We start from the raw sequence: 23,073 nt of genomic DNA on the forward strand, positions 1-23,073 counted from the left end.
GTCCGTCTCCCATTGCCCCAGACGTCCTGCTTCTGCCTAATCCTGCACAGTCATCTACAGGCCCGGCCTCCCAGTCTTGTGGCGCTCTAGTAAATAAAACCCCGCGGCTCAGCATCCATTTCTCTCAGTATAAAAAATCTTCAGCTGGCTCTCCTTGGATAGTTTCAGACAGTGCCCCAAATGGATCGGTATGCCAACATCTTCTCAAACACACTCGTTTCCTTCTCACTTGTGACACACTGGTGCACCCCAATATTGAATTTCAACTGCAGCTTTGAAGTCAAGATGTATCTGGTCACGCTGTTAGTGCAGCAGGTTTGGCCTGCAAAACTCCCTATTGCCAAAGCACGTTCACAAACCTGCTTCCCCAGGAAAACTCTTGTTCCTTGTCACAAAGACAGTGGAAAGAGGAGAGGGACAAAATGGCTCAGGAAGCAATCTTACCAACACCTGTACACCTGACCTGCTTGCCTCTCAGTTTTCTGTATTTGCATCCTGAGGAAGACACTGTGGTCTAGTCCTGCGGCATTGCTCCCGTGCTTGTTTTTCTGAGTACTAAAAACTCAATTAGTAACTTCAAAAAAAAAAAAAGAGTAGGGCCTTTAGCCGCACTTCAAATTTATAGTGCTTTTGAAAAAAAAATCAAAAAGAGGCTCCTACATGCTATGTCAGTTTTTGCTTCTAATAGGTACAAATGTGAATGGAGGAGAGAGTTGCCCTTTGTCCATGACTGACTTCAAAGTAACAGAAGGGAGACAATGTTAATGGCATTTGGGCACATCCTTCAGAAGTCACACCCCCAACTCGGCTCAGGACTGTGCCATTTCGCTTGACTGCACGCTATCATGTTCAAACATGAGAGAATGTTGTAACCTAGACAAGTCTTGTATGTCCTCATAACTGTTTGGGTGTTGTGACATAAAATCCATTTTAGTCATGGATGCCAAGGGCATGATGCTTCAAGATAACACACTGGACCGAACTGACCCATGAGCAGACTCCACTGGAGCTGCTGGGAGGACTGTCTCCTCACAACGTCTTTTTTAACGTTTCCTTTCACATTCTCTGAACCTTAAAAAAAAAAAAAGAAAAAAAAAAAAGGCATCTAAATTACTGTCTCAAACTACAGCCGGGCTCCTGAGCGTGTTATGCGGGAACAGCCTCAAGCCAAAAGCACCACACGTACCAAAACCGACGCAAGATTAAAATGTCTGTTCAGCTACCGCCTGCTTTCAATGCCCAGCAAAGCTGGGACTGCTCGGAGGACTGCGTCAGTGTGGGGAAAAACGTGGCTTCCTCAGCCCCCGAGTAACCCTTACTAGTGACACAAACGGTGGATGGACACCAGTGACACCTGTCAGTCACACTGTGGGAGGTTCAAGGGGGAGAGAGCATCTGTGTGCAGATGTGCCCGGCGGCTTGGGTACAGCATCACAGAAATGTCGCTGAATTTGTCTGACCTTTTTCCCTGCCAATCACCCAACTGGGAGCAGGAAGAAGGCTGAAGCTCCAAGGTTTTGGGTCTCTCCAGGTTCAAAGGGGCACAGGGAGAAGCTGGAGCACTGACAGCCTTTGGAGCGCAGAGCACCCACCTGCCTCGGCCCTCTGGTAGCCCTGCTGCAATAGGCACCAAAGCTATAATAACTGACTTATCCGCATTAATCCAGTGCTAGCTGGTCTCACAAAATCTGCAAGGAAGGCATCTACAGTTATTGTACTGCCTCATTGTCTTTATTCTTTTTTTCTGGTCTTTTTTTTCTTTCCTCCTTATGGCACTTATTTAATGTGTCATGCTAGCTACATCAATCCCCAAGCATCCTAGGGGTGATAAATCAACAGTGTGAGGAGCAGTTGTCTGTATGCATGCAAGAATAAGGGAGAAGAAACCAGTTATTTGTGTTCAAAGGGTTTCTGTCCACAAGTGGTTGTAGATAAAACTCAAAAAGCATCTGGGAACAACAAAACGTAGTATTCAATTGCACGGGCAAAGCAAAACTTGGAAGGTGGTTTGTTGGCCTTTTCTTTTTTTTTTTTCTTTTTAATAAAGACTGCTTTCCAGTTTCCATGAGCTTTTGAAAGTGAAGACAGAGGCTTTTGCATGTGCCTGTCCATCCCCCCACCCCAGGCACACACACATGGCCTGCTTGCTTAACCTTCTGGCAGCTTGGCTGATGCACAGCTAATATTACTTGGCCAGTTACTTTTTTTGAGAGCTGGAGAGCAAAAGCAGTCAATCTAAATCACATTCACCCAGAAAACAAACAAACGACAAAAAAACCTGCTATGCGTTAAGCGTGGGACTTTACATTACTACTTTCTTTTAAGGTCTCCTTTTTGTCAGTAACAAGTAGGCAGAACTCCTGTTTAGCAGCTCCCCATGCAAAACAGCTTCCTTGGGACTGAGTTCTTTCCTCCTGCTGTTTGTCCACCTGTTGAACTCGGTCTGTTTTGACGGAGCTGCTCCTACCTGAGAGGGCTGTGATGGCACATCCACCGCGTAACAACTGGAGAAACTGTTGAGATCTCCAGGTTAGTGTCGGTCCAACCTGGCACCTCTGCCTGGCGTGACCTAACGCACGCAAACACACCGGCTCCTGCAGGTCCCTGGAGCAGTCCAGCCACATTTGCAATAGAACGTGTGCTAATAAGGCAGCGCTTGCTGGCGTGGGTGCAGCACCGCAGCGACGGGGCTTTGCTACGGCTGGTGTCAAAGCCATCAGCTGCCCCCAGCCTGCAGTTCTACTTCCCGCAACACACGCGCTTTCGCCATGCCCTAAAAGCGAGGGCAGAATCCGTACCCACAGCAAGGAATGTGGGAATCCCTTGTGTTTCAGTTTTGCATATTTGAAAGGAAGCAGCCTGAGCTATTGAGCTATAAACAGGAAGACACCCTGACTTGCACCTTTGACTTTTACTGTGTAGGTCGAATATCACAGCCGCTGTGATAGCTCTCTGAGTGCAATCATCAAGGAAAAAAGGAAAATCCGAAACCAAAGCAGCAGGTTCCAGAGTTCTCAAGGAGAGTCGCAACCTGTCCACGTTACAGCCAGCAGGTTTGTTCCTTTGGCAGGTTAAGCAAGTTTCACTACCTCAAGTCAAGGGCGGAGAGGAAAAAGATTACTAGAGCTACAGCCCAAGATAAGCGGGAAGATAAAGCCAAGCAGTACAAAGGATTGATACAATCTTCATCTCTCTCTTTCACTCTGCAACATGGATGTCATTCTGCCTGGAGAAAACATTTAGCACCCAACTTCGGCTGAACTGCAGCAGATGCCAAGTCACATCCACATCCACAACCTTTCTTTTAAACACTCCCTTCACCAAGGCTTATTTCACTTAAAAAGTTTCCTAACTACAATTAACAGGAGGAGGGGGAAGGGGGTGAATATTTGTGTCTTATCCTCCTTTAGAAGAATTTGCCTTGATTAGATCTTACATGTAATGCTGAAAATGCTCGATCTCACTGTTTAGCCTGCCAAAATACAAGGAGAACAGGAACAAAGCTCTGCTTGGAAGTTATTTTCCCGTTGTGACTATAACAACGTATTTTGGCCTGACAACACTGGCATACTTTGAATACGAAAGCCAGGCTCATAAGTCAGCCTGGCTTTCAGCATCCTACAATGATGAAGGAAAATGATATGACATTCATCAGTTCCAAAAAATAAAGATATACACTCAACACTTTAAGTGAGAATGTAGTGCAAATAAAGAAGGGCATAAGGACATGCAAAGAATTGCTCATATTCAGCCACAGGCACAGGTTACAGTAACATGTGCCAGCAGCTCTGAAGTGTTCCCTGCTGCAGCTCAGAAGAGAGCCACAGCCACAGCGGATGAAACTTGGCTTTTTTTCCTGATTTAAATCAATGAATTGTGGCTCTGAGCCATCCTACAGAGCAACCCAAGAACAGCAGACAAGCTGGGGAAGGTACAGAGCCCTGAAACCTGCACTTCATGTGGTGGTTATTAGTCTCCCCAGCATGCATGCAAGTACACGTACACTTGGACAGTACTGAGGGTGGAACACTGAAATGCAACCGCAATACACAGGATGTAAGGAAGGAGATAAAAATTTGAGCTTAATACTAGGGAGGACTCCCTTGCACTAAGTGGTAGCTAGCCTTGATTCACCTCTCAGAGAAAGTGGTGGAACTCCATTTAAAACGAGACCAGACAGAAAGCCAGAAGAATTTGCAAAGAATAATCCTGAAATGGAAAGTGGAAATTAAGTCTTTTCCAAACAAGGTCTGATCCACCTCTGAACTAAATTCTCGGTGTTTAAGAACTGCTATGCAAAAAATGCAGATAACTTGCTACACACTAGGCCTTTTGCGGCACAGCTGTGCGTGAAAAAGCTCCCCTCGTAATCTCTTCCCTCCCCCTCGCACAAGGAATTTCATAGGTGAGCCAAGAGGATCCAACTGTGCTACGACCGTGTGCCAGTCAGCCCTCTCAACAAAACCACATTTTTCAAGTGCTTGACTGTCTTTCATTCCATCCTTCCCATGAGAATCACCTTCCACTTCCCCTCTTCTGCCATAACTTTCCTCTCCCTCTAACCGTCACGTGAACGGGATGACTAAGATGATACTGCGCGAGAACTTCCCCAGCTTCTTGCCTTATTTTTTTTTCTTTTTTTAAAACAAATGGGCAGAAAGTTTTCAGCCCCACACTGTAATGCCGAGAGTGATTTCAGAAGGGTGAATATTCCACCAGAACAGTACCAAGTGAATAATCTGGTACTTTTCATTGAAGGATTGAGACTTTTGTAGCAATAAACAACTGCAGAACTCAAGTGCCTTACTCCTTTTTCTCCCTATGGATGGTGCTGGATCAGTGCCTAAGGGAGGTGACTCATAGGAGAGGGAAAAAAAAACCCCACGTGTCCTACTGAAGTGAAATGCAGCTCCTGCTGGTCACATCCCAGTCTTTACCGCATATCCAAAAGGGGCTGCTGTATTTTCTTAATGTCGAGAGGATTTGCATGTTGATCGCATAAGCTTTCTGGAGGTCTCAAAACAGGGCAGCCTACAGCTTCAATGCCAAAACCAGAACGTGGGCAGGTTTTGACTGGCTGGCTCAAGGCTAGAATGAGGAGTCAAAGCATCCTGAGAGAGGCAACTGCAAGATGCAGCTGCTTTGGATGCCACTGAATTAGGAATAAAACCAGGAGCTCCTGCTTTGCATGCAGATAACCTGATCAGTGCTACTTTTGGGCTCTTGGAAAGGAAGCATCCCTCAGCGTGCGTGGGAACCCCTCATTTCCAACTCTGGGGAGAAAATCCACACTGTAACTGCACCCTGGGTTTCCATGGCTGCTGACGTGCTCCACATGCCTAAGAGAAAGGGCCTGCCTGGCTTGGACACCCGGGCAAAAGGAAGGTGTGGAGCAAAAGGGTGTATCTGCAGCCTCTGAGCAGGGTCCAGGGTTAAACCTCTCCCTTGTAACGATGGCAGCACAAGCAGTGCTGGCTTTCAGTCAAGAGAGGTTCATGCCAGGTAGGTCTGATTAGAAGGAGCAGCATGTCCAGAGGGGGAGCAGCAAGCAATTTCACTGAGGCCTGCTTGGGAAAGTCCCAGCATCTAAATCAAGATTAATTCTTGAGCACAGGATCCAGTGCGTGTATAAACACCCTCCTCCTCCCTCACATCTCCACGCCTGTGGAAACGCAGTTGGGAGGCCAATGAATCCGGGCATTATCAGTCCAGAGAGATCATCTGACAGTATCAAGTTCAGGTTCTGGCTTCATATCCCACATATTATTCTAAGTTGCTCCACTTTACCACTAGATGTACCCTATACTCTACTGTATTGCACAGGGCTGTTCCTCATCTCCCTCATGATTTCTGAGCAGTGCGATCTCAAAATCAAGGGGATGATCCTCATGCATCTGATGCTTATCTGAAGAGAAGGGAGCCACACATCCAACCATTCAGAGACTAAGAATAAAGTCGGTGCTCTCCATCCTTCGCCTTATTTAAAAGATACCTTTTTTTTGTCCAACATAAAGAGTTACTCAGGTCCACCAAGCTAGTCTGGGAAGAAGTGAGACAGTCAGATCCCTAAGTACAACTTAGCTGGCACAATTGCTTTACGTCTTCCACTGTTTTCTTCCCTGAGATCTTTCACTTACATTTCTACCTTCAAATAACAGTAAACAATCTCCAAAGAATCAAAAACCCGATAATCTACAGCAAAGACAAAGCATGTCTATAATTCAGAACATGACCAAACACCTCTGTTTAAAAAAAACCCAACAGCCTCCTTTGTCTAAGCTTCAACTCTGTGTCACCCTATCGGAACGAACAAGACTGCAGGATGCATCCAAGACAGGCTGAAATTTGGACCATGACATTCTTCAGGCCTCATGGAATGAAAAACGGCTCACAGAGTAAGAGAAGACAGCCTTCAAAATTTAACTGGTAAAATCTCTTTTGAGAGATTTCTGTGTCACATAATTTTTGTCACTGTTTTAGTTTCATTCTGCTTAACAAAAGTTACTTGAGCCCAAATTGTCTAGAAATGTAGGAAAACACAGGGAACTCCTCTTCTAAGCTTCTGCCATTTGACATGCATGAGAAGCAAATCCTAAACAAAAAGAAAGTGAAGCAGCAGCATTTCTAGGAGCAATCACTTAATATACTGCTGCTAACTCTCTCCTTAAAAGTCTCGTGAATATGACTGGAACTTACCTCAAAAGTGCAGTAACATTATACCCTTGGGTTAAAGAGTTTAGTCAGTTGTTTGTTTGTTTGTTAAAACATGTAGAGAATCTGTATTGACAATGTATTTCCAGTGCTAATTACCAACATCACCCACTTAAGAGAGCAATCCACTCAGCCCTTGCCAGTTGTAATCACAGGAACCAGAAAGATGCAGATAATTTTGTAAATCAGACATGATCTGTACATGGATGAGTTTCTGTTTGTCTTTTCTTCTTGGCTTGTTTGCTACCTGTATCCTCAAAAAAACCTCCCAAAATGACCCCAAAAACCCTCAGACACAGATGCACGCTTCACATCAAGTCAAGAGACACTGGAATACCAAAACCATTGGAATACCAAAACCCCAAACATTTGGGGAACACCCTCTTACAACTGTGGAGCAATCTCAAAACAAATTTCAAGTACCACCACACATTCTAGTGGTAACCGGCATTGAACGCTAGCGTGGGATAAACAAAGAGAAGCCGAACAGCAAGACACCTCCACAGCTATGCGGGTAAGAAAGCCATTGCAACGCATGCAGCGAAGGAGCAGGGTGGGGCGAACGGGTCCGGGGAAGGCTCAGATTGGGAAGGGCTGACTCGTTTTAGCCAGGCTCAGCAGGAGATCCCCAGCCAGCGCTCCCCTCGGCACCCAGGCGCTGCAATCTTGCCGGCACAGCGGCGCGGCTCGTTATCCTCATTAGCTCTGTGTCTTTCAGGGCTAAGGCGGCCCCGGCGAGGCTCCCGGCGCAGCGGCGTGTGGCAGCATGTGGGTACCGCAGCCCCCTCGGCGTCCCCCCAGGAATCGCTGCCGCACAGACGTGCCGTAAGCATCCCCCCAAGTTCGGCGCGGGCTGCCGCGCTGTCTGCCTCCCTGCGCAATGAGGTTCTCCCAACAAAGCAAAAATAGCCTTACAGCGGGGCAGCAGACGGCGTCATTAGGATGACATGAGCATTATTATTTAGATCCACCAAGACTAGCTGGGTGCGCTAAGGCTGCAAAAGCCACCTGTGATTATGTTCAAACGACAGATTAGAAATCCCTTTCCAGTACTAACAGGACAGCCTGCAAAGTTAACCAGTGCCACGCAGCTGCCAATACATGATACCTATGGAAGGATATACGATACATACACATGCACACAAAGCATGTTGTATTTTTAACCTAGAATAAAATTTTGCTTTGCTGTGAATAAAGGCAAGATGTAAGCATGAGTGAGAGGAAAGATACTGATCTACAAATCCAAAGGGGAGGGGGGTACCATTTCTGAATAATTGTGCTGTATTCACAGATATTTAAGCAACTACTTGCTACAGAGAATCAGCAAGTTCAAACAGGCTGGGATTGATACAACTGCATTCCCAGCTTGGCTCAGAGTTACTCCTGTTCCCTACCAGCAGTGTTGTCAGGACATCTCAAAGGAAAAAAAGGAGACAAATATTTGCCTGATGATGCTGTGACAGGGAAGTGATTCAAAGCAAAGCTTCCCAAAGGATAGCAAAAAAAAGCTTTCATTTGCAGTTCACATCAACCCTTGCATAAGGGAGGGCAAAAGAGGAGGAAAATGCAGTGTGAGTGTCCCAGTATCACTTCACCAAACTGCCTGCCTGCAGTCTGCATTACGTTCAGAGCAGACTTAAATTAACAATGCCAAATACTGCAAGGAGACTTCCAAGCTGTAAGAAACCCTTTCATAAGGGACAGTACTAAAAAAAAAAAAAATCCCTCTGAGGCCCGTGAAGGTCTTTCAGCTTGGAGACAAAAGTTTATTAAAAACAATACAATTAAGCAGGAATAAAGGTTTTTTAAAAATGTACTAAAAACCTAGCCTGGGACATTCTGAACTGCTGTTTTGTTTCATCTTTTTGGAAATCTGTGTTTTTCAGGCAAGTCCTTTAGTTATCACGGCATATAACCTTAGTCAATTACTTCACTGTTGATTTTTTAGGAAACTTCATATTTAAACAGTAAGGACAATTAGAGCAGTTTTAAATTTTAGCATCGAAAAAAAAAAAATAAGAGAGAGAAAAGAAAAAATAGAGAAAGGATGTCAGAAGGGGGAAAAGTTTTATCCTTAAGAGCAAACACGGTTGAAGAAGTCCCAGATACGTCCTGCCTCCCCCCCAAAACCGCACTCCTTCGCCAACCAAGCAAACGCAAGCCCTGGCTACTTCCCAGAACCGGGCAAAGCCCGCATGCAGTTGCCTCCCTCTCACACTCCGCTGTTGAGCAATCCTGATGGCACACAGCACAGAACAACTTGCTGCGTCACACAGCTCAAGGAGGAAAAAATAGATGGCCACAGCAATGCTGGGGACGCCGTGCAGATGGAGCCGAATGCCTCCCCCCAGCACACACACACACACGCAAGCAAGGAAGCTGCACTAGATAAGAGAAGCACATCTTCGCTAAAGCAGGGTCTCCGCATCACCCCGATATCAGCAGTCACCACGTAACTGCAGGGGCGAGGAAGTAAGAGGTTATCGCCACGCACACACAACTTGTGCAAACTTTTCCCAGCGTGGAGGACGGCATCCTAGCAAAAGAGGTTTCACGTGCTCAGCCCATTTCCTCTCCTGTTCCTGAACATGTGGTCCTCCTTCCTCAGCAGCAGTGATCTCAGAGCATTCCTCCGCTGAGCAGAGAAGCACTAGGAAAAGGCTTCATGTCTTGTTACATGTCTGTTTAGTCAAGCGTAGCAGCTGGAAACAGGAGTCCCTGCATGATTTGTGCTACTTTACAGGAGCCTGGGAACTTTCGTTCTCAAGTGAAATTAATTTCAGTGCAGTCCATAAGCAATATGGATTGCTTTACTCTCTTTACCCTCAGCATGAAACTGTCAAGAAAGATGACACATTCAGGTAGCTTGATGTCAAAAATGAGCCACACAGAAGTTGTACATCTCTGTTTTAAGACATCTTTCCACAGGTACTGGAAAGCTGACTCCAAGGATTTACCAAAAAATTGCTAAGAGTGTTCACAAAACTTCAGCTAAGAGAGCAGCCTGAAGAACTCAGCATAGATGCCCTCAAGAAACAGAAAGAAGTATTTACATACTATGCATTATTTACCAGTTGTATAATATAATGGCACTACTATTTTATAGACCGTGTCTTTGCCTAAGCTGTGTGCATCATGCAGGTGGGCATCATGGCTCAAAAACCAAAGTGAAAGGCCCTTGCTAAGCCCAAATGCCAAGATTCCTCTCACCACCTTTTTGTTTTTTTACAGCTAGAGCAGTTTCTCCAAATGCTGATAATCTACTGCTAAGAAATAGCCTGTTTTTAAAAGAGGGGAGAAAAGAAAGAGAAAAAAATCCACTGACCCTGAGAGGGGGTATGTTCTGCAGTTTGCTGGTTCCAGCATGCTGAACTAGAACAGGTTGAGCAGGTTAGATACTGGGGGGAGAAGAGGTAAAGCTGGAAGACATACATTAAAGGTGGAACGACAGCAACCACAAATGCAGTTTGAGGTAGGCTTTTTCCTCATTCTCGTCAGTACTTGGCCCAGGAGCCTTTTCAGACAACAGGAGGAACGGAGTGATCACACATTCATTAGAGAAGCGATGCAGGTATTTCTGACGTGCATGCACAACAGGCTGAGCAAAGATTACCTTAACACACAAACTCTCCCAGCAAACTTTCTCACCACCAGCATTTTCTACACAGAATCACCCAACCCAAGTGCAAGCTAGAAGACAAATCACCAACCGAAATGCCAACAAAACAACATGTTACTTGTTAACCTTGAGAGCTAACATGCCTGCAAGAATTGCTTTAATGTCAGGCTTACAGCAAAGCACTAAAAGCACCTCAACTCCCTGCAAAGATTGCCTGGATTTTCTAGTGCTTGCTAAGTTAAGGCTTGTATTTATTTTGTAGCTCTTCAAGGTGAGACAGGGAGGTAACATCCCTGAGAATACTGAACCTTCAGAGAAGGTGATGTTCCTGAAAGGGTACTTATGCAGAAAGATCAAGGTCTGGCGCTGCCATGTGCTCTGCAACTAGAGTCTAATCTGTCAAGTGGCTTGTGCTCATTTGAACTGTGACACGGGTAACAAAGCAGCACTAAGCTACGCTCAATACGCGCTGTTATACCGAGATTTATGTTACTGCCCGTGAGGAGGGTGGTACCCGCTACGTCAGACCACCTTCCCCTTGGCACAAGTCGCACCAGAAACCTCTAACTTAGTGAGGGCAGCGTGTCCCCTTTATTCTGCCCGCAGAAAACCAAAACATAAAAATCCACAACCTCACAAAGCACAAGACCAGACTTAGCTATTATTTAAAGGCAACACACAAAATCTAAGACTGAAAAGCACACTGAGGTCTCTCTTACATTTAGGTACTGAAGAGCTCTGGAGATGCAAGTATAATGTTCCTCATTGTGTACACTTCAGTTCTTGAGAACAATGGAGCTAATTAAGGTCTGCGTATAAATCTTAACTCTGCACTTCCTTGCTTCGTTTGATTCTAATCAGATCTCAGCATTAGTGTTTTTGTGTTAACTTCCTTTGCTGTTCTTTAATGATAACTGAAGGGGGACACTGTCCAAGGCTACAAGCAGCATCTAACACGTCTGAAAACATGGCATCTCCTTTCAGCTTTGACGCTCCCAGAGGTACTGTCACACAAGAGCTCCTTCAGAGTCTCTTACCGCTGAAGATATCCATGGAGGGGTTTCTTGGAGAACCCTATTTATGAATCATGTGAATTAAATAGATTCCGCCTGGGACCAATAAAATACTGTAGTCTTCTAATTCTCATCAAAGACACAGAGAAATAGACTCTTGCTACTATAATGCTGTTGAAAAAGCCTTTTCTTTCTTTCCCTTCCTTCCTTACTTCCTAATCTTCTTCAAAATGTGGGGATCCCAGCAGAATACCAAACATTTACTCTGGATATATCTGCTGACAGAAGAAGACAAAAAAACTTCCCTCCACCTTTTTCCCCATCCTTATTTACAAAATGTATTAGTGAAAACGTAAGAAACATTTTTTAGTTGCAAAGAAAACTGAAACAGCTATCACATCTCACCTGTCTCCTACAACTACAGTCATCAATTATTACAGGCAGAAATTAGTCCTTTGTGTTCGTTATCCCTGCTCAAGAATTAGGGCACTTGCGTTTGCTGAAGCTTATCTTTCACTAGCATGCTGACAGTGGTTAAATCATCCCCTATGTATAAGGAATGGATTTGAAAGCCTGTAATACAGCCTGCTTCTTCATATTTAAGAGCACTGCCTGCCAATTACTATGTTGAAATAAAAGCTCCTTAAGAGAGGACCAAAGAGACGTTTCTATTGCGCAAGACAATAAGAGAGGGCCTTTTCACATGTGTGGAGTGTCAGTCATTTTCAGCGTGGCGAGTTCCTTGGGTATTTGTTTTTAGCTTCAAGATCTTCTAAGTTCAGTTTTTCAAAGCTAACCTGACGTTTAATACCCAATTTCCACTTGGCCATCTTTGCAAACCACCAAAAACCAAACCATGTTGTAATGAGGCAGTTCCTCTCCTCTTCTGGAAGAAAAAAAAAAAAAAAAAGCTCATCATCACCTTTGGCTATGCTCTGCCTCCAAAAACTCCCATCTTAAGCAAACGCCAGACTGCACATGCTAGACAGCAGAGATCCTATTTGTACTTAGAGGCTGGGCACTGTTATTGCCCTGCACCCTACAAAGCACACACAACGTGCTGGAAGCAGGCCAATACCATAAATAACACAGGAGCAATTCACAGGTGGAATGCAGAGAGAGGACGGATTCAGCCAGATCTTGAGGACGCTCTGCCCGCTGGATCTGTGCGAAGTCATGGGCAGTCTGCACGAAAGGCTGCCCATGAAACACAGACCCATGCTGAAGAGAGCGGGGACATCAGTAAAGCGTACACATCCCAACCCCTGGGCCTTTATCAGGATCCAACACTCATCTTCCAGCCAGTACGTTACAATCTTCGACAAGTGTACACTCTCCATTTGCCAGTGAAGAGGGCCAGTTAAAACATCAAAATTCAGAGGTTACCCTCCAGCTTATGCATTTTCCATCTTTCTCAAAAAACTCAGTAACGTATACACATACGAAGCATTGTTTAAAGACGACTTAATTTGAACATCAGAATAGTACCATACCCTGATAACAAAACCAGCTGTTTGTCTCTCCGCAGCGCATTAAAAGGGGAAGTTTGGGAAAATTATCTAGCACTGAAAGTAAGACTGAGAATGAAAGTGCCTTCTTAATTAAAAGAAAAAAATACCTTCTTTGATAGGACCCTTTGTAAGCATGCTTCAAAGCACAGCTTCTGCGATCCAGATCTTCCAATTTGAGTTTCAAAGACTTCTGCATGTGGTTGTTGCATGTGGTGTTTCACATGTGCCAAAAAAAAAAATCCCCGAACTCTGAGACCTGTTCCTGAGATGGTGCATAAACAGCCTACAGCTACCTAAGTAGGATGTAAATAAAAAGCCATTACGAAGAATTTTTCTAGGTATGGGGTAAGGAAGGGAAAGAGAGAAAGAAGGTAGATAGCTGTTATGTTTTGGTTTCATATGAAACATTTCAGTTAGTTTGCATTACTGCACTTATCTGGAGAGTCTGGTGAACATCAACCATGGACACTGCAGTTTCATTTACCAAACTGGGGAAACCGTGGCTGAAATTTATATATTACCCCATTTACTCTTTTCAGACTTGCCGAAGAGCCTTTAATAGCTCCCCACTGGAAACTGGTAGGAAGGTCATTTCTTGCCTCCCTTCTGGCATTTATATCCTATTAACATTTTCAAGTTGCATGGAGACCATGTCTTTGGCAGGGAGGAAAATGTGATTTTAAAGTGATAGGCACAAACCATCTTCAGTCACAGAAATGGAAAAGGAGCCGTTGGTGAAGTCTCCTGCCCCCAAAGGAAAACCTTTTCGAGCAAGTGGGGGCATCACCCTTCCCCCTGAAGCCTGATGCACGTTCTACTGGAATGCAACAGAGTAAGTCAAGCAAAGGCTTTTCTCTACCTCAAGGTCCCTCACTAAACCACCACCACCACCACTAAAACCCACAGCAGCAGCCTAACTCCTCTGTCTGCATTTCGGGGAGATGCAGCCGTGGAGATGGAATAAGAGGCTTGCAACCTCCTCTTTGGTGGCGGAGTCTGGACCCAAAAGGGCTCCGCAGAGTTGGTATTATTCATAGATAACTCCCGAGGGAGATATTTTGACAGTACAGATGGAAAGCTTTTAGTAATCGCAATCTATTGATTTGAAACACTACTTTGGAAATCCCCAGCTCTTTCAGAGCTACAGAAAACTCTGTATAAGCCCCCCACAACACACTTCCTTCCATATAGTTTATGCTCCTGCTGGATATCTGAGAATAGTCAACTTTCATTTACTGTACCTGAGAGAAAGCCATAGTGTCTGTGTCTCTAGCATAAAAGTGTGAGAATGAGCATATCCTAAATTGCAGATTTTCTTATGTACTGATCATTGCAGTACCATTCCAGTCACGGGAATTTTGAACTCAAAATTACTATGATCTAACTCCTTCCTCCAAATTCCTAAAAAGCCCCAAGAAGACAACCCCCCAAGTCCCAAACCCCTGATGCAAGAAGGCTGACTACTTCCAAGAAAACTCGCTCTTGCCACCACTGGTCAAAAAGACATCTTTGTGAAAAACTCAGCATCATCTCCAGCTCTCCTCCTCCAGAGCAATTTTAGCCTGGAGAAAAGGAGGCTGAGGGGAGATCTGATCGCTGTTTGGTCTCTTCTCCCAAGTAGCAAGTGATAGGACAAGAGGAAATAGCCAGGAAAGGTTCAGGTTGGATATTACGAAAAATTTCTTCCCAGAAAGGGTTGTCAGGCATTGGAACAGGCTGCCCAGGGAAGTGGTGGAGTCACCATCCCTGGAGGTGTTTAAAAGGTGTTTAGACAAGGTTCTTAGGGACATGGTTTAGTGCTAGAGTTAGGTTACGTTATGGTTGGGCTTGATGATCCTGAGGGTCTCTTCCAACCAAAATGATTCAATCACTCTACGAATTCCTGTTCCTGATACCGGACACTGACAGATCTCCCAGATATCGTGCCAGATTGCATCAACCTTCCCCAAACAGGAGGAGCAGCACTGATACGGAGGCAGTAAGCTTGATGACAGATCCAGAAGAATGAGAAAATCTGCTTTTTGTGCTGGACATTGAGCACTCTCCAGAGACCTTTGCTCTCTCCAACAGTGACTGTCCCCACAGGAGGCTCAGGCCGCTCCTGAGCAGTCTGGCAGCTGTAAGAGAGTTTTCTGAGATGCCCCAGGCTCACGGTTCCCTGTTGAAAAATCCTGGCCAAGAGTCACCCTGGTCAGAAAAGGAAGCAGGTTTTAACCTATTTTTTGTGAATGGTGTTCCAGAAGAGAACCTTCCCCCTCCACCTCTGTCTGCTGTGCCCATTCAACTTGACTTGTTGACAAGGAGCCAAGGAGCACAACAAAAAGAAACAGGACTTCATGTGAGAGGCTATGACTCATTTACAAATGAAGTGCCACATGTATTCTGGGAGTCAGGAAGGGCAGCATCAATTTCACAGGTGAAAAGCACATGTATCACCCAGCACAACTAGAGTATCTCAGAGAAGAGGTGGGCAGAAAATAGCATTCTCACTACACAAAAAGTCTGGCTATTGCAAAAATGTTTAGATGTCATGCAAAAGAGAAACAAACAAGACCTCTGGATGGTTTTTTTCTCCCTTAATAAAGTGAGGGTAGAGAAAAATTGCTTTTGATGGAGATGATAGGCACTTGAGAGTGTAACAAGACTGATACTTTCTGACCCCAAAAAGCAACAAAAACTTGTCTGCTTCTCTTCTCTGCTCAGCTGAATGTCTAATGACCTGGCTACTGTGAGGTGGAAAAATGGATCAGAAATTTCATCCTGTGACGGAACAGCAATAAGCACTCCTGCAGCACAATATTTCCCTTGGACTTTTTCCCCTAAAAGGTCTTTTGAATGTCTGGATTAAAAAAAATAGCACAGGCAGTTAAATAAGAGCCAGAACAAGGCAGAGGGGGAGAAAGATAAGAGAGGACATATGTAGCATATGCCTACACATTTTTACCCCTGTTCAGATACTGTCAGACTAACTTCTCCCTTTACTTCTGTCCCATGCACTAAATTTGCTGTAAATGCAGGAATACTTGGGAGGCTCCTGCAGGACCTTCATAAGCTACGTTGATTCTTTGGTAGCACATTCATGACTTTGTGCTAAACCTACAGCTTCCTTCTCTGATCCCACACTCTGTGCAGTGCTCCAGGGAAACCAACCATGCTGGCTGCCAGGCTCAGGTTAGAAATCATACTCTCTGCTGTTTCGGGCATATATCTGTCACTTCTTAGATGCTGTAGTACAAAACCAGTGAACAATAAAGGAATTGTGCGCAAAAGCAGAGAAAAATGGATGTGTGTTATCATCCAGCTGGCCAGCTGGTGCAAAAGAACAGACACGGCACCCCCACGAGCAAGACCTGTGGGAGCTGCACACAAAGCAGGACCTGGCAAGCAGGTCCTTGCTCTGGGATCCTGAGGCAGAAGCAGTTTTGAATGTGCTGTGAGAAGCGTTCATCCACAGCACTGGCAGGCCATTGGGCCTGATGCTACAGCTGAGTTTGAGATGCCTATGAAAGAATTTACTTCACACCATCTTAGACTAGAAATACCTGTTTCAGAAGGAGGCACCTGGTGGGCAAAATGAACATCTTCCTTGTGAGTGTGCCATAGCACCAGATAACAAATTTCATTTCACTTTGCATTTATACTAATCTGCCTACTTGCACATTTATGCTTTCCACTTTAGCATCATGATTCACTATTATACTCTGTTATAGCAACAAGAAAAGGTTATTCACTGAAAAACAAACCAAAAACAAACCAGTGGCACAGTCCTGCTAACCACTACTCTCCTGGACTGTTTCAGTGTGCTCAGGATCCTGCCCATCATGGGCCTGTGGTCACTTGTTGCAGTGCCACCAAGCTCAGTAACAGGTTTCTGCAATGTCCCACTGATCTGCTGTGGCGTGGGCCTACAGAAAAGGAATTTTACAGAGCAGGCAGGAAACTGTCAGATGGAAGTAACTTTTAATAGGAAGTTTTTTCCCTGCATGACCTTAGGTCCTTCTTAGTGCAGTCAGTAAATGCAGCACTCCATCCTGGTAACTTCAAGCAGCATCTCATTAAAAGAAACAATTTAAACCAAGCGATCTTCTCACCAGAAGGCTCTGATTGGTAATCACTTCTTTTGGTCAAGTCACTCAGCCTGGCAATTCTGGCAAATCTGCTACTAAAGCACCAGAAGAGTTGCCATACGGGGAAATCCCCATAAGTAAAGGTGACTACATCAACATCTGATAGGCCTGAGTCAAGTCTCAGGGGAAGCCTCCCCTTCCCGCTTCTGGGAGAGGATGAGCAGATGCCCAGCGAGCAAAAAGCCAAACCAACCCCACCAGCAGCCCTTCAGCAAGCAGCCCGGGCTGAGGACCTGGACACGAGTGTTCCACCACCCCAGAGTCCCGGCACTGGAATTCACCCTTGGATGCTGACAGCAGCACCAACTGCAACTCAGCAGCTGCCCTGCCTTCCTCACAGCAGACAGAATAATGACCCAGTCTGGCAAACATGTGGCTTGCAACACCTCTGGTCAGATGAGTCAGACGTGTGATTTATTCAACGCCCAAGGCCAGTATCTCCTCTGAATGTCTTTGTGTCTCTCCCTTCTCATTTTACACCTCTCTCTCCAACTCTCCTCAATTCCAGTCCAGTAAAAGTTAAATAAATATGGAATTACAAAACTGCACTCCCTCCTGTTTCTCCTCTGTTTTCACATAGCAGTTTAAGCTGGACAATATGATACAGAAAAGGTAAAGCTGCAAGCAGCTATTACTTCCTTTGTGCACATTACATTATCTCTCCTATAGTCACCAAAATCACCCCTTTCATTCTACCTATTGCACACTGGTTGGAAAATGACCAGTAACAATCAAGGAAACAAGATCTCTTCCCTCCCACACAAAACCAGTCTTTAACCATCACTCTTGTCATTTTCCTTATAAGCTATATTCCTTTCCCCCACCTGTATTGCAGTTTCTTTGTAGGTTGTAATCTCTTTGATATAGGGACTAAAACTACGTGGGAATTCACGAAGTCTTAATCAGCTCTGAGGTGTTCCACCCATGCAAATAAATGAATAGAGAATCGAGGGATGAGAGGGGGAAGGAACATTCATGTGATTTAACATTTTGTTTCTCCCATTGACAACTGTACATATTGCTACATCCCTATGAACCAAACTGCATGAAACACGTTTGGCAACCTGGGTTACAGAGAATTTCTTGATCTGTAGTGCAGTAAGTTGTCTACAGGACAAGCAACTACTGATGTATGTATTTAAAAACAAGATCAATTATTCCAAAGAGGCATCTTCACGGCAGCACTTGGATATCTAACTATATAACATACAATACCACAGATGTTCCAATAGAACCATTTGCATCCACAACTCTGAAGCTACAAAATTAGAAGCTCCTATACAGCTTGGCTATATGTTTTTGTCCTCTGAGAAAAATCTATCCTGTTTGTCAGTAATAATAAAACAAAAAACGCAATACTTCTGGATATCTGTAACAACTCTTATGTGAAGAGAGTTGGAAAACTTTTCACAGTTCTGACTTTTTCCCACAACCTAAGCATCCTAGTAGTTGCAGTGTGCGTGTGCGCCATGCCATACTTGCAGATCACAGATAGCCCACATTTTATGCCCAAGAAAGTGTCTCTAGTCAGCTTGCAAGTCCTTCCAAGGAAACAAAATAGCCCCCTACCCTGTAATCCTTTCCAAACTCCTGGGTCACCGTCAGAACTCACCTGTGCATGTTTCCATTGGTGGTGAAGGACTGTCCACATACTGAACATTTATAAGGCCTTTCACCTGAGTGCACCAGCATGTGGCGATCAAGGGAGCTCGCTGAGCTCAGAGACTTTCCACAGATGCTGCAGGAATGGTCTGTCCCTCCAGTGTCAGTGTTATGCTAGAGAAAGCAATGATTTTTTTTTCATTGAATGCCCCTTCTGAAGTCCCAGTAAAATATCAGCAAGAACCACAAATTTCTTAAAAGCAGCTTTAAAGAGCTACTTGGCACAATACCTTATATAAAGGTGTGCCCTGTATATACCTCTCGCCCCAGCCCTCCTCCCTCAACTTCAATCCCACCCTTTGTTTTTAACTCCTTAATGCACCAGCACGAGTAGCTGTTTCATACAGCCTGAAACATGCAGCATTTCTGCTGGGTGTGCGGCAGGAGGGGATAGAAAGGGATCCAGCAACAACCCATCAGACAAAGGGTACCTTGAGATACTTCAAGCTGTGCAGTGGTTTGGGGTTGGGGGGGCGGTAAGGGGGAAAACAGGAAAAGGATGTAATTACGAAATTCATGGCAGAAGACACTTAAGACCAAATAGTCTTTAAAGATATTAATTTCGACTGACTGCATAGTAAGAAAACAGAAGTAAACTGCTTCTCGGTGCACACGCAGGCTCCTATGGCCATAAGAATTCATTTCAGGGCCAAAATATGGCCATTAGTTACTGTGCTGTGTGTACCATTCTTTCTTACTTGTATTCAGAGACTTGAAGATTTCTTCACACAGCAAAAAAAACCCAGGAGAGTAAGAAAAAAATTAAGTAACAGAGTACAAGAGGGAAAAACTGAAGTAATAAGTATCTAGTGGACTCTCAGTGGTGAACCACAACCTTAACATCCAAAGCAGAACCTTCTGACATAGAAAAGGCCAAACCTCCTTATAACGTATGCATATATTTCAAGAGGAGCAAGAAGAGGCCTGTAGCTCACAATGAAGTGCATCGTCCATTAAAAAAAAATGTATTTTTAATTCTGCCTCACAAAATTGCTATACCCTGTGAAGGACTGAGAGGCTCTGCTACACTGAGAGAACTTACAAATGTTGTCTTCCTGCTTCTTAATTTGCATTAGCAGTAAAAGGATCTGTACTCAAACAGGATAAGAAAACAGGACTTGTGCCTCATGATGGAAGTGGTTTTCCGGATCCTTGGGATACCTTAAGCTATGCAGAACAGGACATACATCCTTGTTTGAGCCACTGCAGGGGGGAGTGGTGGGGAAGGAAGGGAGGAAAATTACCCACCTCAGGGTTGGGTTTGTGGGGTTATTTTTAAAGAAAATGCAAGGGAAAGGCTAAAATAAAAGCAAAACAATTGAATAAAGTTATAATGAAGCATCTCTGGTTTGCACATGGAATTGTTTTTTGCCATCGCAAGATGCACGCTGGCAAACCAGACACTCTTAACGAAAATTAAGAAATCAAGAGCTGGTACTCTGCATACCTGACGAATGTGCATAGTTAGCTGGTGCTGTGTAGTGCAAATCTTTTCACACAGAGGACAGGTATAGGAAGACTTCTCTTCTTTTGTTTCCTGTGAACAAAACAAACCAATCAGAAAGAATATAGATATAAACAAACTCGAAAGCTATTACTGCTGGGGATGGAAAAATTTAATCCATCCTCAATACAAAAGGCCACTGCTAACAGAACAACTTGCACATATACATTTATCATCCTGATAGATCCCTCAGGGAAGTTTCAGAAACTTCTGAATTTATAAATAGGGGCCATTTCCACTACTGCCGAAGTACAGCAGCTGTTTTATCAGTGTGTGGATATTCAGCAGTAGCAGTTTAGGACAGGAAGCAAAAGCAATTATTGTGACCAGCTCAAACTGCCAGCAGGAATTTAGGTGAGCAGAAAGTAATTACTGGAATACCACCAGAATATGTGGGCAGATGCCACTAATCTACCCAAAAGATCTTTAATAAACGCAAGTCATCGGGACTTCAGGTTTTCCAGCCCATCTTGACAGCAAGGCACTAGCTCAGTGCCCTTTTCTAGGGGCTGTATGTTCTGCTCCGCAGCTGACTCAGAAGGAAGAATGGCGTTTACTGAATCAGCAGCACCATTTCCCTTAGCATCCTGTGTTTCTCCTGGAAGCACCCCATCCAGGCACACCGGCCAGGCCCAACCCTTCTGAAGCTTGCAAGATCTGATGAGATCATAGCGAGAAAGAGGTGACAATGCAGGAGTGTACGTGACTCAAAAAGAACACATTATGAACCCGGTTATTCTCCACCCAGGTGAGAATCAGGAGTAACTGTGGTCAAACCGTGAGTGCAAACAATGAAGCCGAGTGGAGAACTCGGCCAGATTTAAGTATGCCCTTGAGACACTGAGCAAGCCGCCACTCTTCCAGCCAAGGACAAAATGGCACTCCCGCAGGAACCAAAGGCGTTTGCCTGAATTGTCCGCGAGGATGGCTACTGCATGACATACAGGGTATTTTCACCACCTCACTAGGAAGCCCAGGCACGGCTTCAGCACCAACGCCTTTATATTAAAAGGAAGACGGTTGGGCACCAAAAATTAAACCTCGGTTTTCCGTAGAATGATGTAAATCTTCACCAGCTAGACAGATCCAACGCCCATTACCTACGTTTCTGGTGACAAGAGTACGAAAACCATCTCTGCGTGACCGACGGGAAAGTATAATATTTATGCCAAAAAGCGCACACTCTACTGAACCTCTTCACTGGCTATTTTAAGTATCATTAGTAAAAACATGAAAACAAGGAAAAACACACAAACACCCCCCCACCCCGACACATCAACAACAACCAAACAAAAAAATGCACCACTCTCAGTAGCTCTTTAGTCAGGAGGGAGTTGATGGCTATGAGTGCATCTGGATTATATTTTTTCCTCTCTCCACACAGCTCTTTTCCCCTTGTCAACTCAGAAGCAACAACCCTTTCCAGATTGTCAGATATAAGCATTTGTGGAGAACACAGGGTTAGATTTTTGACAGGGGAATCTCCAGAATGGTTCCCCAAATCATTCTCAGACTAACCTGAGCCTCTGTGACAAGTTCTCTGGCTTGTTAGGAAGAAAGGTGCTGACACAGTTTTTTTAAGTCTCAGTAAAGAATACCTCTTCATACGTGATTTGGGAAACCAATCTGGAGATTCCCCTATCAAAAATCTAACCTCGTGTTTTCAAAACTAGGGCCACGATAATTTTCTATTAACTTCAGTGACCTGTGGATTTGGATGAAGAGCTCCTTTCCCATTTTGCCCCAAGTAAGCAAAACTTGTGACTTCACTTCTGAAAGGACCAGGACTGCAATGATTAGGGTCTCCCACTCCTCCCTATGGTTTCTCTTGTACATCTTTTTCTAACTGTCTTTCAGGGCTCTCCATCTTAAAACTAATCAATGCAGCTCATGCACATGGGCCAAGGCCTAACATACTGTTACTCACAAAACATTAGAAAGCAAGCAAGGCTGCCATTATGAAGTCTGAACACCCCAAGAAAATTAAAATGCATTATCCCAGTGTCCCCCACTTTTTATATACAAACATATAATTCACACATGGGCATTCCATCCTACTTATACAACTTTAATTTTACAATATGCAACCTGTCTATGGAGTAATGTTCAGCTCCAATTATACTGCAACCCTGTTAAAGTTGGCTCAGGACAGAGAACAAACACGCTGTGCCGTGAGGAAAATCCCTGCAGCTGTGCTGACAGTTTAGATGGTGTTTAATCCCCAGGGTATTTCTGTGAAATTATCAACCTACTACTTTTTTTTGCCTCCCCTTTTAAACGAGTGTTGCAGTTCTACATGATGCACTTGATTGTTTCAAAGCCTGATTTCTAGATTGCCTGCTCTTCCAATCAGCAAATTAACAGAAGATAATTACTGGTTCACCTTGAAGCAAAGATCAGAAACACACTATAGCTCAGCCAGGGCTGATTAGTATTGAATCTGGGGTTTATTATTAACTAAAACCCAAACTTTCTCCTGTGGTCACACAGGGTACATGCCACATACCGTAACACAGCTCAAGCAAATCCAGGGTAGCTACAACAGGAACGCTGTTGACTGACTCAGTCGAGACCAAAAAACTTCAGCATCCCTACTGCAAAAGCACCCTCAAGCACTCACAAATTTGAAACACAGCACTCAGCTAACCCACTGGAGCCAGGCTGGTGAAAACACGCTTCCTGAACTGAAAGATAAAATTAGCAGCTAATTTGTTAGCTACTCTCTCTTTAGTAAGTCAACCTGGCACAACTGCTCTGCATTCAACTGGTGGCAAATGCTTTTGGAATTGTGCATTAGGTCTATTTGTTTTTCTCCAGCTCAAAGAAACACGTCTGTCATACTTTTTATTTTCTTCAAGAGCAAAGTAAATGAGAAGTTAAAATGGATGCAGACTGATGTGAGAACATGTTTATTAGACTATGGGCA

At 44.4% G+C, this 23,073-nt stretch overlaps 1 protein-coding gene across 6 annotated transcripts in view; it reads right to left on the minus strand.

The window, feature by feature from the left end:
- Positions 1–23,073, minus strand: part of RREB1 (ras responsive element binding protein 1) — a 126,831-nt gene that overhangs the window by 42,107 nt on the left and 61,651 nt on the right. For 4 of the 6 annotated variants that reach the window (XM_065628931.1, XM_065628932.1, XM_065628933.1 and 1 more), the window contains 2 exons: positions 20,091–20,180; positions 18,594–18,757 (listed from right to left, as the gene is read on the minus strand). In XM_065628931.1, the coding sequence (XP_065485003.1) occupies positions 18,594–18,757; positions 20,091–20,180 (254 nt within the window). The other 2 variants (XM_065628934.1, XM_065628935.1) reach the window with 2 other exon arrangements.

This window comes from Caloenas nicobarica, chromosome 2 (assembly GCF_036013445.1).
Source record: "Caloenas nicobarica isolate bCalNic1 chromosome 2, bCalNic1.hap1, whole genome shotgun sequence".
Classification (NCBI taxonomy): Eukaryota; Metazoa; Chordata; class Aves; order Columbiformes; family Columbidae; genus Caloenas; species Caloenas nicobarica.